The sequence below is a fragment of the Anopheles darlingi genome, chromosome 2 (assembly GCF_943734745.1).
Source record: "Anopheles darlingi chromosome 2, idAnoDarlMG_H_01, whole genome shotgun sequence".
In the NCBI taxonomy this organism is placed as follows: domain Eukaryota; kingdom Metazoa; phylum Arthropoda; class Insecta; order Diptera; family Culicidae; genus Anopheles; species Anopheles darlingi.
Genome location: NC_064874.1, coordinates 65,711,057 through 65,726,056, shown reverse-complemented (window position 1 = coordinate 65,726,056; position 15,000 = coordinate 65,711,057). Strand labels below are relative to the sequence as shown.

General features: G+C 47.9%; 6 protein-coding genes and 1 long non-coding RNA gene across 14 annotated transcripts in view; 3 read left to right on the top strand and 4 right to left on the bottom strand.

Moving 5' to 3' along the window:
• LOC125948447 (vacuolar fusion protein MON1 homolog A) overlaps positions 1 to 1,793 on the bottom strand; it is a 2,647-nt gene extending 854 nt beyond the window's left edge. Inside the window, exons 1-3 of the mRNA XM_049674503.1 lie at positions 880 to 1,793; positions 253 to 817; positions 1 to 174 (exon numbers count right to left, since the gene is read on the bottom strand). The exon at positions 1 to 174 is cut by the window's left edge and continues 108 nt beyond it. Coding sequence (XP_049530460.1) covers positions 1 to 174; positions 253 to 817; positions 880 to 1,547 — 1,407 coding nt within the window. The 5' untranslated portion in view covers positions 1,548 to 1,793. The remainder of the gene's footprint in view (positions 175 to 252; positions 818 to 879) is intronic.
• Positions 1,794 to 2,281: 488 nt separating this feature from the next.
• LOC125948455 (uncharacterized) lies at positions 2,282 to 3,189 on the bottom strand. Its single transcript, XM_049674520.1, has one exon. The coding sequence runs from the start codon at positions 2,940 to 2,942 to the stop codon at positions 2,475 to 2,477; it is 468 nt and encodes a 155-aa protein (XP_049530477.1). The 5' UTR covers positions 2,943 to 3,189; the 3' UTR covers positions 2,282 to 2,474.
• A 273-nt stretch (positions 3,190 to 3,462) lies between these two features.
• LOC125948452 (putative RNA-binding protein Luc7-like 2) lies at positions 3,463 to 8,132 on the top strand. 8 transcript variants are annotated; one of them, XM_049674514.1, is made up of 8 exons: positions 3,588 to 3,630; positions 3,717 to 3,811; positions 4,021 to 4,099; positions 4,176 to 5,580; positions 5,714 to 6,175; positions 6,247 to 6,827; positions 6,893 to 6,937; positions 7,004 to 8,132. In XM_049674514.1, the coding sequence occupies exons 5-8, from the start codon at positions 6,080 to 6,082 to the stop codon at positions 7,152 to 7,154; spliced, it is 873 nt and encodes a 290-aa protein (XP_049530471.1). In that variant the 5' UTR covers positions 3,588 to 3,630; positions 3,717 to 3,811; positions 4,021 to 4,099; positions 4,176 to 5,580; positions 5,714 to 6,079; the 3' UTR covers positions 7,155 to 8,132. The 8 variants fall into 8 exon arrangements, with proteins under 8 accessions (XP_049530466.1, XP_049530467.1, XP_049530471.1 ...); XM_049674511.1 differs by having other exon boundaries at positions 4,021 to 5,580; XM_049674516.1 differs by lacking the exon at positions 3,588 to 3,630 and having other exon boundaries at positions 3,717 to 4,327; positions 4,444 to 4,527; positions 4,598 to 5,580.
• LOC125948456 (uncharacterized) lies at positions 8,055 to 10,422 on the bottom strand. Its single transcript, XR_007468583.1, has 3 exons — positions 9,617 to 10,422; positions 8,238 to 8,454; positions 8,055 to 8,150 (listed from the first exon to the last, which is right to left on the bottom strand). It is a non-coding gene; the product is annotated as an uncharacterized LOC125948456 (long non-coding RNA).
• A 147-nt stretch (positions 10,423 to 10,569) lies between these two features.
• On the bottom strand, positions 10,570 to 11,906 carry LOC125948453 (dolichyl-phosphate beta-glucosyltransferase-like). Its single transcript, XM_049674517.1, has 3 exons — positions 11,715 to 11,906; positions 11,466 to 11,640; positions 10,570 to 11,399 (listed from the first exon to the last, which is right to left on the bottom strand). Exons 1-3 carry the CDS (start codon positions 11,784 to 11,786, stop codon positions 10,663 to 10,665), a joined length of 984 nt encoding a protein of 327 aa, XP_049530474.1. The 5' UTR covers positions 11,787 to 11,906; the 3' UTR covers positions 10,570 to 10,662.
• Positions 11,907 to 12,923: 1,017 nt separating this feature from the next.
• On the top strand, positions 12,924 to 14,271 carry LOC125948454 (dolichyl-phosphate beta-glucosyltransferase-like). The gene is made up of 3 exons (XM_049674519.1): positions 12,924 to 13,126; positions 13,201 to 13,375; positions 13,442 to 14,271. The coding sequence occupies exons 1-3, from the start codon at positions 13,055 to 13,057 to the stop codon at positions 14,176 to 14,178; spliced, it is 984 nt and encodes a 327-aa protein (XP_049530476.1). The 5' UTR covers positions 12,924 to 13,054; the 3' UTR covers positions 14,179 to 14,271.
• A 147-nt stretch (positions 14,272 to 14,418) lies between these two features.
• Positions 14,419 to 15,000, top strand: part of LOC125948446 (tyrosine-protein kinase Btk29A) — a 71,471-nt gene continuing 70,889 nt past the window's right edge. The window contains exon 1 of the mRNA XM_049674499.1: positions 14,419 to 14,631. The gene's annotated coding sequence lies outside the window, so the exon portion shown is untranslated. The remainder of the gene's footprint in view (positions 14,632 to 15,000) is intronic.

Sequence of the window (15,000 nt, the reverse complement as noted above, 5' to 3'; positions counted from 1 at the left end):
AAACTGAGCACCGCTTGAGTAAGGCACCGTAAGCTCGGAACACAGCAGCTGTGCATTCGATTTGCTCTTGTAGAGGAAATGTCTAATCTCCGGAATGCCAATGTTGAGCAGCTTAATACCCTTATTATTGATTGCATCGTTAATGGCCTCCAGACAGTTGCTGCGGCGCAGTTTCTGTCGAAAGAAAACATACATTTCGATAATCAGCGCATATCACAAGCGCATACCGTGGCGTCGCACCGAGCTACATACCTCCGTTATCTTTCGCTTGGCTTCCGATAAGACGTAAAAGACATCACGTTCAATTGACAGCAGCAGTAGACAAGCCTGGCAATCCTCGGCCAAGTAGGAAACGTGCGCGTGCAGGAACCCACTCGAATCAAACTTGGGCAGACAGAGCGGTGTCCAGCTTTCGGCTGTTTTAAAGCTTTCTGAGCACTCGATCAGATTGAAGATCAACCGCAGATCTGCCGGATGAATGAAATATTTCTTCATGCGCACCAGCGCAATCAGCTTGTTGTTCGCTATGAGTACCGCAAACACCAGATTTCGGATCTTCGAACAGTTGCTCTGGATGGCGGATACAATCGTCTCGCGTACGGCCGGAGCTAGTGGAAGTATTCGCACCGAGTGCGTCATGAAGCTGAACGGATTGTTCGATACGAGCCGATGATCACACTTGTCGTTGACGAGCAGATGATCGATGAGTCGCTCGCTACCGGCCAGCAGCCGCCGAAGGTCAAAGTTTTTCCGTTTCTCGAATGTTTTAATCATATGACTTAGGGTCAAGGTGGAGAGTATCTGATTGTATACATCACTGAAAAGTGAAATCGTCGTTAAGAGAATTAAGAGATCCGCCGGACCGTCGTTATTACTTACGTGAGCTGCAGCTGAATCTGTTGCACGCTATGCGAGGTCCGGGACACAGCCACCAGGATCAGGGGCGATTTGACAAGAAACACGAACTTTACACCGGCTGCATGGATCGATTTGATCGTATCGTTGCCACTCTGTATGAAGCTGACCAGCGCCTGCATCACTCCGAACAAGGTCGCCAGTTTGTCTTCATTGCCATGCATCGAGTAGATCGGTTTGCCCGCCGTGCTCAAGATGAAGACGTGCCGCTTTCGGTTGAGAAAGGACGCATCGTGTAGGTAATCTCCAGTTTCCGCTTCGGCGGACACCATCGTCGTTGACGCTGGTGTTTCCGGTTCCGCGAGGCTAGTCGTCGACGCATCGAAATCTCGGCTTTTGGCGCTGCTGAAGGAACTTGATTTGCTCATCGCCCCATCGGGTGGATCATCGGTTTGCTGAAGACCGTCCTGTATTTTCTCTATGTTGCTGGCATCGTTTTGGGGCGTTTCATCGAACGGGACTGTGGAGTTTGCTTCAGTTCCCCCTGCGGCCCCGCCGTCATCCGGCACCGCTGGGAGGCTGTTAATTTCGTGGGAAAACTCTTCGAACGAGTCCGTCGTTATCAGTGAGCTTTCCTCGCATACGCCCGGCTCGCACACGGCCGGTTCCGCCTCCACGCGCGGCTCACTCATCTCGATTCCCGGGAGGGTGGTGGAGAAACTAGACAAAAAAAAACACTCAATCACGGCGGGAGCACCCCTTATTAAACGTTTGAGGCGTGATCGTGATGATGAATCATTTCACTCGCCCAATCACGGAGAGGACAGTTTCACTTTTAGTCACAAAAATACAATACAACCGGTGCAACAAGGAACAAAATACGGAAATTCTTAATTAAAACACGAATCCGCGATTTTCACAGATTTTCTCGGTGTTTTGACATCGGTCCCCGTTAAGCCCACCACAGACCGGACGGAACGGCTCGCCGCGAATGAAGCGGCTAACACATACCGGTTGTGGTGCGTACGGCACGGCCAAACAATGTTTACGAAAACACGAATTGTTAACGAAAACAAAATATTACATTTCTGTTAATTATTATATTATACTATACATATTATTATCAATAACATGATTCCATGATCACAATCCAAACACTCATTTTGTTTACATCTAGCTGCCAATTCAAATCCACCGGATTTTGCCGCATGGTCCGCACGGATCCGCACGCAACGCACGCGTTCGGTATGTGTTGCCTAGTACAATCCCAAACATTCTATTCGTACGCGGCGAAACGTTCCGCACGCGCCGCTTGCGGTCTGTGGCGGGCTTATGTAAAGGTACACGGGAGAGAATCGAGAGAGCGAACTAGTTTCAAATCGTAACGTATTCAACAAATTCTAAAAAGAATTAGTAAAATGAAACTCGATTATCTACTAAATTCATGGAACCATTGGTGATGACTCCAACCGAACGCGGTTTCGAATAACTTTAGTGATATTAACGGGTCAGCAACGTGTTATCTAGGTTTAGTTTTTATTGTGGGCACGTTTTCCGAGGGTCAGCGAAGCTGTGAACACAATAACGTGGAAACAACTCTCAGCAGCATATCCGTAGGCTTATTTTTTCCGTTCACTAAGCGCGTTTAAACATGCCAGCACTTCCGGATCGCGCATCAGGGAACCCTTTTTTTGGTTCAGCAATAAGGAGAAGATGTCCATCTGTTTGCCCGATTTCACGGGCTTATCACTTGTCCCGCCTCGATCGCACACTTCCCGGTCATTCAACTCCGCATCTTGGTCCGTTGAGTTGATGCTGCTGTTTGTGGTATCGTTGCTGTTGGCCGCACCGGGCGATAGCAACGAATCGGGACACTTTGTTGCGGTAGCACCGCTCGGTGCCGGGATCTGGGTCGGTTTCGCTTTTTTGGAGCCGTTCTTCGTTTTCTGGCGCTTGTTCCGAGGGGCTTCGGGGCCTACGCCTTTGTCGTGCGTTGGTCCTTGGATGGATCCTTCCTGCAACCGTTTTTTAACGTGTTGATTGAGCTTCTCCTTGATCTTGATCTCAGTTTTACTGCCTGTTTCCATGGTTGATTCTTATCAGCTTTCCGCACCGACACTTTCACTTTTATTGGGCAGCCGAGGTCAGCGCGGAACGGGAAGAGCAGAGCAGCTCATTGCCAACATTTTCCGGCAATCGTGTGCTGGCAAGAAATACCTTTGTAGTAAGCGTTTGGGGAAAATCGCAGCAGCAAAATCATCGATTTATGCTAAAAATTCGCAGAAATTCGAAAAAAACTTTAAAAATTCTTCGAGAGTTTTGTTTTGGCAACAAACGCAGCTGTCAAAATGTGACACACACACACAAATACATGGCCATGTTAGGGAGCCCGGCCACGGATGCGACATTCTCTGTATGTTAAATTTCGTTGGTATGATGAAAGTTGTTTCCGACGATCGGTTACGACAGTAATTTAAATGTAAAATCATCTTTTCCGAGAAGGAGCACGCAGTTGTAAAAAAATTGTTTCTTTTCTGATCGGAACACGGCAGTCGTGGCAGGACAGCTTAAGCGCACCACACGCCAAGCTGTCAAAATCCAGAAATTTTTGCCTCGAGTTGTTTGTGCTTTTTTGCGAAGTAAAATATTTGCAAATTTTCCATCGTAAATCATCTCTGCGAGTGCAAAAAGGTGTTTCAAAAGCGGGATCGAGCATGTCGGCACACGATCAAATGCGAGCGATGCTCGACCAACTGATGGGAACAGCTAGAAATGGTAAGTTTCCGGAGCATCATCACGACAGCGCGGTACCCTTGAAGGGCCCTTCTTTTTATCACGAGGCAATCTTCTCTTGCGAACAGGCGAAACTAACCGGTACTCCGTGAAGTTCTACGACAGCAAAGTATGTAAGAGTTTTTTATTAGGCTGCTGCCCGCACGAGATCCTCGCTTCGACGGTAAGTAAAGGCACCCGCCCCGCCCCTTTTCTTAGCCCTACCTTCGGTCCGATCAAGTCCGCTTTACGTACCCGTGGAATGCTTACTTTTCGCAAACCACTCGAGGAGCCTTTGGGAAGGAAAACGACTAATCCGCATTGTCCTATCGCTCAAGACGGGCCCTTGCTCTGTGTAACGTGAACACCACATCTTTCTTTTTGCTATTTAAGGCCAAAAATATCCGCCCAAAAGACAAACGAACATGGTTAGAATTTTTAAGTGAAGAATGATAAAGGAGGCTACGGCTTGGTAAGTGGTGGTAGCGCAGTATTTAAAATGTTGCCCCAGTAACGCAAATGATCTTTTCCATGCCTTGTATGAGTAGCGTCAGCTTTCAGTACGAGCAAGTATTCCCTTCCTGGCATCGTCTATTAAGAAGACGAACAGAAGGCAAGTCGCGATCACTCTTGTTCTCCACGGTACACGTATTTGGGTTGACACGATTGTTGCGGAGAAATTATTGTCTGAGACAGATTCGTAAGTACACATCCTGTGACGGAACAATTGATTGAGCAATCTATCGAACGTTGCTGCTTAGGAACCCCTCTGTACCCTATTTCCCCACTCCTCAAAAATCGTTCCTCATCTGCTAGGTTCGCACAGGACTTTCACTCATGGAGGAAGGTTCATTTGCTATCATTCATTCCGTTGTGGCAGTTGCAGTGGCAGCTTTGTTCGTAAGTGATTCTAATTCCTCACCAATGACTTTCAATGCGCCATGTTCTGTGTTTCTTCATGCAACGTTAGCATTGATCCTCTCTTTGACACTGCCTTACTGTTACTCTCCCACGGTTGGGCCATCTATGCTGAGTTCGGTAGTATGCAGTTCGGGTCCCATCATAATCCGGTATGACTGTTTCCCAAGATGACTTTAAACCGCACAGTTATTTCACTTAGGCACTATGGCTGGACCATTCCGGTTCTTCCCTTGATCGACATTTGTGAAATCATTCGCCACTATCGATTGTTATCCACTTGCGTATGGGTACGTATTAATGCAAACTGAAAACGATCAAAGCCAAACAAGAATAGGCGCAAGCTGTAATGGAATAGGCGAAATGCTATAGGTATGTAACCAATGATCAAGTGCGAATAAACGGAAAATTGTAGTTATTTGCATGTTCGAGTACGGAGAGCAAAGCCAAACATGAACGAAGCGGTTAAGTCGATGTTACATATGATGTCCTTCCATGGATCATTATAAAGAATGACACTTTTCTTTAGATGGTTTAATGTTTAACGATACAAATGTACAATTCTACGAACGGTGATTGAAACACATTTAACGAGCACAGACTAGCCTTATATGAGCAATGCCACCGTTTTGTGTCCACAGAATCGGTATAAAGCAGTGATACGTACGTATATCTATATAATATTATTTCTAGTACACAAAATACGATGGAATACTGTTCCGCAGTTGATTTTCTATCTGTTTCTCGTTCGATTCGCAAAAAATGGCTTTGCAGAACCCATAGGTCCTTCGATAAAAATGAGTACTACGTACACAAAGGCATCACCATTTCCGTATGTATGATAGTAGTTTTGAAAAGTTAAAAAACGGAAAGTTTCTCCCCATCATTCACGGCATCAAATGATAAAAAATTTAAACATGTGCCTGCAAGTTAAAATCCCCAAAAGTATGTAAACGTAAAGTACGGATATAACCGGCAGAAGACGGATTATGATGGCGTTTTCCCTTGGGTGGTTTGTGTGTTTAATGATCTTTGGTGAGTAAATACACACATGTATCCAACAATCACTAAACTTCCGTTTTCAGCTGTAGGAATGTATGATCCGATGAGATGGTCCTGTTTCTTTCTTTTACGTTAACCATTACTATGATCTCTTTCTGATTTACAGCATACCATCATTGTCGCGTTTCGGTTGCAAACTGTTGAAATGGATAATCCAACTGGCCCATTAGTACTGAAATCCACTCATCTTAGCTGTATTCTCCCACTTTCGTCATCCATAACAGTTTGTTGCTGAATCGTGAGAATGTGAATCCGAATTATGGATACGAGTGAGTGGCAAGACTATTTTGCAAACTTACTAATCTGTGTGATATACAGTATCGAGGCGAAAAGTTGAAGTGAACTTTTCAATTTATTGTTCTTTTGATGACAACCAAAGCGCTATCTTTTTTGGCCATTTCATTTTGCAATTCATACTAAAAGACGATGGATCGTTTTCTTTCTTTTTTACTTTCTCATCTACGCATAGCGTATGGATCTTGGCGAGTGTCCAAAAGTACATGATCTTGCCCTGCGTGCTGATTACGAGAACGCTTCGAAGAACAAGGACTATTACTATGACGTTGATGTAAGTGTCTTGTCTCTAAGTTGCACTCCTTCTGTTTCAATAATAAAATTTCTTTGCTAACATTTCTCTAGGCGATGGAGCATCTTCAAGCGTTTATCGCGGATTGCGATCGTCGTACCGAAGCGGCAAAGAAGCGGCTGGCAGAGACACAGGAAGAGCTGACGGCCGAAGTGGCCGCTAAAGCCAACGCTGTACATGAGCTGGCGGAAGAAATCGGTAAGAAACTCGCAAAGGCAGAAGCTCTAGGGGAGGCGGGCCAGGTGGAGGAAAGCATGAAGCTGATGTCGGAAATCGAGGAGCTGCGCTCGAAGAAATCGCGTGCCGAACAAGAATACCGCAGTTCGATTCCGGCCAGTACCTATCAACAGCAAAAGCTGCGCGTATGTGAGGTTTGCTCTGCTTACCTTGGCATTCATGATAACGACATTCGACTGGCGGATCATTTCGGTGGTAAGCTGCATTTAGGATTTTTGGCAATCCGTGATAAATTAGCAGAGCTGGAGAAGACTGCTGCACCACGACAGAAGGAGTTGCGCAAATCCGGACGCGATCGGGATCACGAAGACCGTGGCCGTTCGCGTTACGTCGGCGGTCGGGAGTTGGATCGCCGTTCGCGAGCCCTTGCTCGTAGTCGAGAACGCAAGGACACCACGTAAGTTCTGCTGGTCTTTCCTACTTAGCTTCCACGAATACTAATCATAATATTTACTCTTTCAGGCGTGAGATACGGCCAACAGACGAACGGAAGGACAGAAATGAAGGGTAGGCAATAGTCGGTTAGTTAAAGTGTTGTTGTATATATAATGTTTATCGATGTTTTTTCTTTAGTCGCGATTATCGTGATCAGCGTGATCAGCGTGATCGTCGACGATCGCCGGATCGTAATCGGCGTTCCAGAAGCCGTGATCGTAGCCGTGAGCGTGATCGCCACAACGATCGCCGTCGGCGGTCGCGTTCTCGCGAAAGATCCAGACGGTAAGCAACAATCATTCTGTAGACATCAACCCTCTTGATGCAGGCACACCGATGCGGCGGCGATCTACAACTTCTACATCATGCTTGTGAGTAACCAAATGCAGGCGTCGCAGCAGTTGCCGCAACATCGACAGGATTTTGCAGAAACAACCCACAGTAGCCAGCCGGGAAAGGGAATGTGCTGGCTCTTTAATTGTAAGCATAGTTTTATTCTTCATGCTATTATATTTCCATCTGGACCAAATCCAAACACATAGCTCGTGTTTGATTCTTGCTTTTGTTTCGAGCAAACCCTCTGCTTAATTGTACAACGAATTTGAACTTTCAAATAACTATCCGCTACTTGGAACTTGAACACATTTGTTTTTCTTTGTTGCAATTCTTAAACATCCTCACGCCAAATGCATCCTTCGAATTTATTTGACGAGCCCAAGACAATTTTCGCAATAAAAGTAGGTTGTATCTTAATACACCATCATCAGTTTCCTTGTGAGGGAATTTTTAAGATATACCATGCTGGTCTTAAGCAGCATGACAAGTGTATTATAGAACTAATCAGTAAACATTCTTGCAATAAATCTAATCTTCGTATTGTACTTCTGGCGTCAATATGATGAATTGCGAATGGTGTTCTCTGTCATATTTCCTATCCTTATATAGTTGTAAACGAATGTAAGAGTTTGGTGCTCTTGGTACTTACCATGCTCTCGTAGAATACGCTCTTCTAACTTTCGACAGAGGAGAGTTGATTTTATAGAACTTTTTAAACAAATTATTGGCCACAATATATGTATTTGCTAGAGTTGCTGGCAATACAGATCATTGCGAAAAAAAAACAGGTAATCGTGATTAGTTAAGCATTTGTTTATTTAGCATTTTTGGAATTAAACCGTACGGTTTTATACTTTAAATCGATTTCCATGCAGGTTTTTGTAGATTGATAGTCGAAAATAAAGTTGAATCACTCCTGTCAGAAGCTCAATATGATTATAATCTCGTTCTTCGAGAAATCATCCGAAAAATGAGGAGAAAGAGTGTTAATTATATAGTTGGAGTCCTGTAGAACAAACTCTCGCGTGGGGCTCACAAGGTAGGCAGAGGATGATCCGGACTGTATTCGCCACTTCAGTATGTATTTGTTGATTGTTTTTCTCGTTTGGAAAGATTTAGCCAATCGGTTGACCTTAGGATGAAGGAGAACCGTTTAGGAAGTGTCCACTTTCGCGAATGATGCCCGTTTTGAGGAAGATCTGTTCCCCGGGAATGTTCCAGTCGTTTCCGCGAGCGAATCGTTTCTACGCAACCTGTCGGTGGAATGGATGATCGGATCGGCGAATCCGAGGAACCCATGAAACGGATGAAAAGCTGTAAAACACAGTCGTCGCGCTACTGAGATTGATGGATTTAAAGGAACGCACGATGGCATAAGCAAAACAAACGAACTCAAAAGAGACACTCGAAAAAGGCGCGTGCTGACCTGACTCACGGCACCACATAAGTGTAAAACATAACAAACGCGATCCATCTCATTCGATGCCGTGGCTGCGGTGGCCGCAGGGTAGGAATTTAAATCTCTCCTTAACATGATCACCGCTCACTATTGAACGCAGCATCCTGCAGGTGTGTCTTCGGGATTGCAGCATTCTTGTGGGGTGAGCTCATGGACAGTGTGTAGTGCTGCATGCAGGATGTGCAAGTGCAATTTTATGCTCTCTCTTTATCCCCTTCCACCATCCTTTCTTCTATCAGCGATGGCGTAATGGTGGCACCGAGTGGCCGTCCGAAATCAATCAAAACATGAAATTCCGATGACTCAACCTGGCCAACAACGGGGTGATAGGCGCGATGCTGAACGAATCGCAAACCGGTACCGTTGTCCCGGTCCGGAAATGTTTGCCATTCCACACGCACCGGTGGTAATTGCTGGATGACCGGCCCCCTCTTGCCGTTCCATCGACCGGCCGGGCGGCGAAACACGAAGATGGGTGCGGAGATAATGATAATGACAAAGTGCAACATAAAGGAGAACCTGATGATCGTTTCATAAAGAGCAGCAAGAGCAAGTGAAAGTGCATCTCTAGTGGGGAGCGGTGGATCGAGGTGCCAAAGGTGTGCGAGAAGAAAGCCGGGTGCGTATACAGATCAAGAGAAACAGGGAGAGAGGGAGAGATAGACGTGAAAGAACGAAAGCAGGCCTAATGTTTACCAGCGGAAGCATATTTACAGCTGATTCGTCCGGAAGCGTGAAAGTGAAACGTTCTACAGGGTCTGGTTGCTCGGGTATGTGTGTCCTCTCGCCGATCTACCGATCGCAGTCATCGAGGGCGTGCACCAATCGAGCGAGCGATCCTCTTGCTTTGGGCCAATGATCGATGATCAATTATGTTACACACATCTGTGGCGCATATGTGTTGCTGGCGATGAATGGCGTTGATGATCGATCAGCGGCTAGCGAGCCGGTCATACCGTTCCCTAGAACAAGCAGCACAATCGCATCCCCCGATACAATGCCGTTGATTGTGCCCGTTGAAAGTGCTGTGCACGAAGCACGCGCGCGCTCGCGATCCTTGGGTGGTTCTGAGCGATGGCCTGTGACCCCCCGGACCCGATCGACGCCACCGACTGGAACGGCACCAGAAGCAGAATTACACTTGATCACGGCGACGGCGACGACGGTGAACGACGACACATTCGCAGCCACAGCAACAGCAGCAACTTTTATGGCTACCCGACTCGCCGACGCGGTTCTCGTTAAGGACTGGCCGCACAACCTACGCACGGTTGACGCGACGACGACGACGAAGAGGGCAACGATGGTTCCGGTTTGCCGTGTCCATGATTCCGTTCTGGTACGGTGACTCGATTCTTCAAAACGTTGCGTCGCTGCCCCGCAATCAGAAACCCGCTTTTCTCACGCTTTTGCGACCGTCGAAGCGGGTGCACCCCGGAAGAACCATGCACCGGAATGCCAGGAAATGCGTTCGCTCTGCGCCACTACCATACTTCCACCCTCCTGGTCCTTCTTCCGCAAACGATTTCACACACAACACATCACGCACCGTCGTCTTCTGCTCGCACTTTTTCTGGGGAGTAGGAAGAACACGCGAACTGCGGGCGCCCGAGGGAAGCACGTTCCGGCACGCTTTTCTACCGTTAAATCTGGCCGCCACCGGGAGAGAAGGACGCGGTTTACAGCGAAGAAATAATACGGCCGCCGCCGAACCGAGTCGTTATCTTTCGCGTTTTCGTTAATCGCTCGTTCGTGCGGCCTTCTCCGGGTTTCTGCGGTGTTGTGACAGCTGCTGGAGAACAGAAACGTCACTTTTCTCCAAAACGTCACATTTTCAAAACAGAAAGGCGATCGCGTGGCGCCGTTCAGAAAACTCTCAGAAAACTGAAATTCTCTTCAAATGCGAGCTTACAGTATCTATCGGACTGGTTTATTATTCGCCAAATTATCATTACTAACTAACGGAGAAAGGAAAACGATGCTTATTCGAGACGGCCGTTGTTCAGTTGGAATGCTCTCGCTTCAACTGCCACGCACCGATCGCATACCGGAACCAGATCAGCATCAAATCGCGGCCCATCTGCAGCCATGACCAGAACGGCGTCAGCTTCGATCCCTCGATTTCCGTCCAGTTGACGGCAATCTCCTCGATCGGCATCCGGTACGATTGGGCGATAAACAGCAGCTCCACATCGAACGCCCACCGTTCCACGTGCATCACGAGGAATAATTTACGGGCCGCCGAACGCGTCAGCAGTTTGAAGCCACACTGCGTATCACGTACCCGCTTCACCGCGAATGTCCACACTAGCAGATGGAATCCGTGCATCAAAATTGTGCGGAACAGTGTGCGCTTCGCTGTTGCATCCTGTTCCAGGTGGGCCCGGGATCCGATTGCCAGCGCATCACGGTGCCAATCGTCACCGCTTAGTTGCGTCATGCTCTGCTCCAGTTTGCCGTAATCGGGAAACTTGGTTGCACCGTCAGCGTCCGCGAATAGCAGAAATCGACCCCGACTGCTGAGCATACCCATTCGCACAGCGCCGCCCTTGCCACGATTTTCGACCAGAGCGAGCACTCGCAGCTTGTCGGTGCCCAGCTTCTTGGCATACTCGAGCGCCACCTCGACTGTGCGATCGCGACTTCCGTCGCTCACCACTATCACTTCGTACGTGAAATCCTTCTTGGCTTTCGCTCTAGTTTCCAGATATTCCACGCATTCGTCCAGCATGATGGGCACTGGAATGAAACAAGGGTAATATATTGCATGCACTCTTCTTTGAAGTGGCGACACCCGCTACATACGTCGTTTTTCCTCGTCGAAGGCTGGTACAATCACACTCAGCTGGAGTGTTGGTTCGTCGTCAAGGGACGGAAAGCGCCGATTCTCGCCCGTAATCGGGTCGCGATAGAACTGCTCATCTTTGTGGCGAACGATTTTCGGGAATGGGGTGGTGGTTACCTTCAGTACTATTCCCAGCTACGGAAAATTCGGAACAGAAGACCAAAAACATGAAGGTTTGCTGCTCTAAGCCGGCACCGCGTAAAACTTACCACAACGAACAGGAAAAATATCGACCCTGATCCGAACAGGAGCACCAGCTGGACGAGCTCGGAGGTCAACATTCTGGATAGAATTAGTACAAACTACAGTTAGATAAACCGCCTCGTCTTGTAGTGGCACATATTTGCACAATCCAGCGATGAATTCACAGCCGTTCGAAAGATAAAAAAAAGGTTGCGGGAGAAAAAAGAGCGGCGAATTCAAAACAATAGCCGTGGCCACACGGAGCGAAAATTTGCGCGCAAATTTACAAATTAATGCCAAATCGTTTACGCTTCGATATGTTTACGTGGCCGGGTTGAGGAAATTAAAATCGTTTTGTGGAAGAAAAGGATTGAACACACTAGCAATGATCACTATTTATCAATGTAAACCACAAATAGAACATATTGCGAGCCCTTCCGTTTGCAAACAGCTTTTACTCTAGGTTTTACGCTCCACGGACCTATAATCGTTTGACAGCATGTAAACGGCAAGCGTAAATGTTTTGGCATTAATTTTTTCGTTTGCGCTAGAGTTTTCGCCCCGTGTGGCCACGGCTAATGAAACGTCAGCTAGAACACGTAAACACTGCCAGGGCTGCACTACACACCAGGGTTGTTGCATGCTCCAGGTTGTTGCATGCTCCAGGGTGGGGAGATGTACTTTTTTAGTAATGATCTGTTGCGTACAGCTTCCAGAGTACGGAAAATACGCAATGAAAGTTTGGAGAAAGTGCTCTGTTCTTTCGTGTCTTTGCATTATGAAGGAAGGTTCTTGGCGAGCAGAAGATGTCGCGAAATACTGTTAGCGCTGAACGGCTCTATCTCGTGACCAGAATGTGATTTAATATTGTAACAAAAGTGATAAATTGCAGGTTAAAATACTTGAAATTGTGCAAAACCACAGTAACCTGAAATGGGTTTTGCTTCGCTACACAAACCCTTCGGGAACAGCAATTAAACCGGTTGGATTTAAACCGATTCGAGTTTTTTTGCCCGCCTATCTTTGGATTATGTCGCAGTTATTTCTCCGGACATTGTGCACTTACCACTTACTTTCATGACGTATTTTCCGTACTCGCAAAGCTAAACGCAACAGACCATTACTAAAAACGCACATCTCCTCATACCCCTGGAGCATGCAACAACCCTGGTGTGTAGTGCAGCCCTGGCAGTGTTTACGTGTTCTAGCTGACGTTTCATTGTTTTGAATTCGCCGCTCTTTTTTCTCCCGCAACCTTTTTTTTATCTTTCGAACGGCTGTGAATTCATCGCTGGATTGTGCAAATATGTGCCACTACAAGACGAGGCGGTTTATCTAACTGTAGTTTGTACTAAGTCTATCCAGAATGTTGACCTCCGAGCTCGTCCAGCTAGTGCTCCTGTTCGGATCAGGGTCGATATTTTTCCTGTTCGTTGTGGTAAGCTTTACGCGGTGCCGGTTTAGAGCAGCAAACCTTCATGTTTTTGGTCTTCTGTTCCGAATTTTCCGTAGCTGGGAATAGTACTGAAGGTAACCACCACCCCATTCCCGAAAATCGTTCGCCACAAAGATGAGCAGTTCTATCGCGACCCGATTACGGGCGAGAATCGGCGCTTTCCGTCCCTTGACGACGAACCAACACTCCAGCTGAGTGTGATTGTACCAGCCTTCGACGAGGAAAAACGACGTATGTAGCGGGTGTGGCCACTTCAAAGAAGAGTGCATGCAATATATTACCCTTGTTTCATTCCAGTGCCCATCATGCTGGACGAATGCGTGGAATATCTGGAAACTAGAGCGAAAGCCAAGAAGGATTTCACGTACGAAGTGATAGTGGTGAGCGACGGAAGTCGCGATCGCACAGTCGAGGTGGCGCTCGAGTATGCCAAGAAGCTGGGCACCGACAAGCTGCGAGTGCTCGCTCTGGTCGAAAATCGTGGCAAGGGCGGCGCTGTGCGAATGGGTATGCTCAGCAGTCGCGGCCGATTTCTGCTATTCGCGGACGCTGACGGTGCAACCAAGTTTCCCGATTACGGCAAACTGGAGCAGAGCATGACCCAACTAAGCGGTGACGATTGGCACCGTGATGCGCTGGCAATCGGATCCCGGGCCCACCTGGAACAGGATGCAACAGCGAAGCGCACACTGTTCCGCACAATTTTGATGCACGGATTCCATCTGCTAGTGTGGACATTCGCGGTGAAACGGGTACGTGATACGCAGTGTGGCTTCAAACTGCTGACGCGTTCGGCGGCCCGTAAATTATTCCTCGTGATGCACGTGGAACGGTGGGCGTTCGATGTGGAGCTGCTGTTTATCGCCCAATCGTACCGGATGCCGATCGAGGAGATTGCCGTCAACTGGACGGAAATCGAGGGATCGAAGCTGACGCCGTTCTGGTCATGGCTGCAGATGGGCCGCGATTTGATGCTGATCTGGTTCCGGTATGCGATCGGTGCGTGGCAGTTGAAGCGAGAGCATTCCAACTGAACAACGGCCGTCTCGAATAAGCATCGTTTTCCTTTCTCCGTTAGTTAGTAATGATAATTTGGCGAATAATAAACCAGTCCGATAGATACTGTAAGCTCGCATTTGAAGAGAATTTCAGTTTTCTGAGAGTTTTCTGAACGGCGCCACGCGATCGCCTTTCTGTTTTGAAAATGTGACGTTTTGGAGAAAAGTGACGTTTCTGTTCTCCAGCAGCTGTCACAACACCGCAGAAACCCGGAGAAGGCCGCACGAACGAGCGATTAACGAAAACGCGAAAGATAACGACTCGGTTCGGCGGCGGCCGTATTATTTCTTCGCTGTAAACCGCGTCCTTCTCTCCCGGTGGCGGCCAGATTTAACGGTAGAAAAGCGTGCCGGAACGTGCTTCCCTCGGGCGCCCGCAGTTCGCGTGTTCTTCCTACTCCCCAGAAAAAGTGCGAGCAGAAGACGACGGTGCGTGATGTGTTGTGTGTGAAATCGTTTGCGGAAGAAGGACCAGGAGGGTGGAAGTATGGTAGTGGCGCAGAGCGAACGCATTTCCTGGCATTCCGGTGCATGGTTCTTCCGGGGTGCACCCGCTTCGACGGTCGCAAAAGCGTGAGAAAAGCGGGTTTCTGATTGCGGGGCAGCGACGCAACGTTTTGAAGAATCGAGTCACCGTACCAGAACGGAATCATGGACACGGCAAACCGGAACCATCGTTGCCCTCTTCGTCGTCGTCGTCGCGTCAACCGTGCGTAGGTTGTGCGGCCAGTCCTTAACGAGAACCGCGTCGGCGAGTCGGGTAGCCATAAAAGTTGCTGCTGCTGCTGTGGCTGCGAA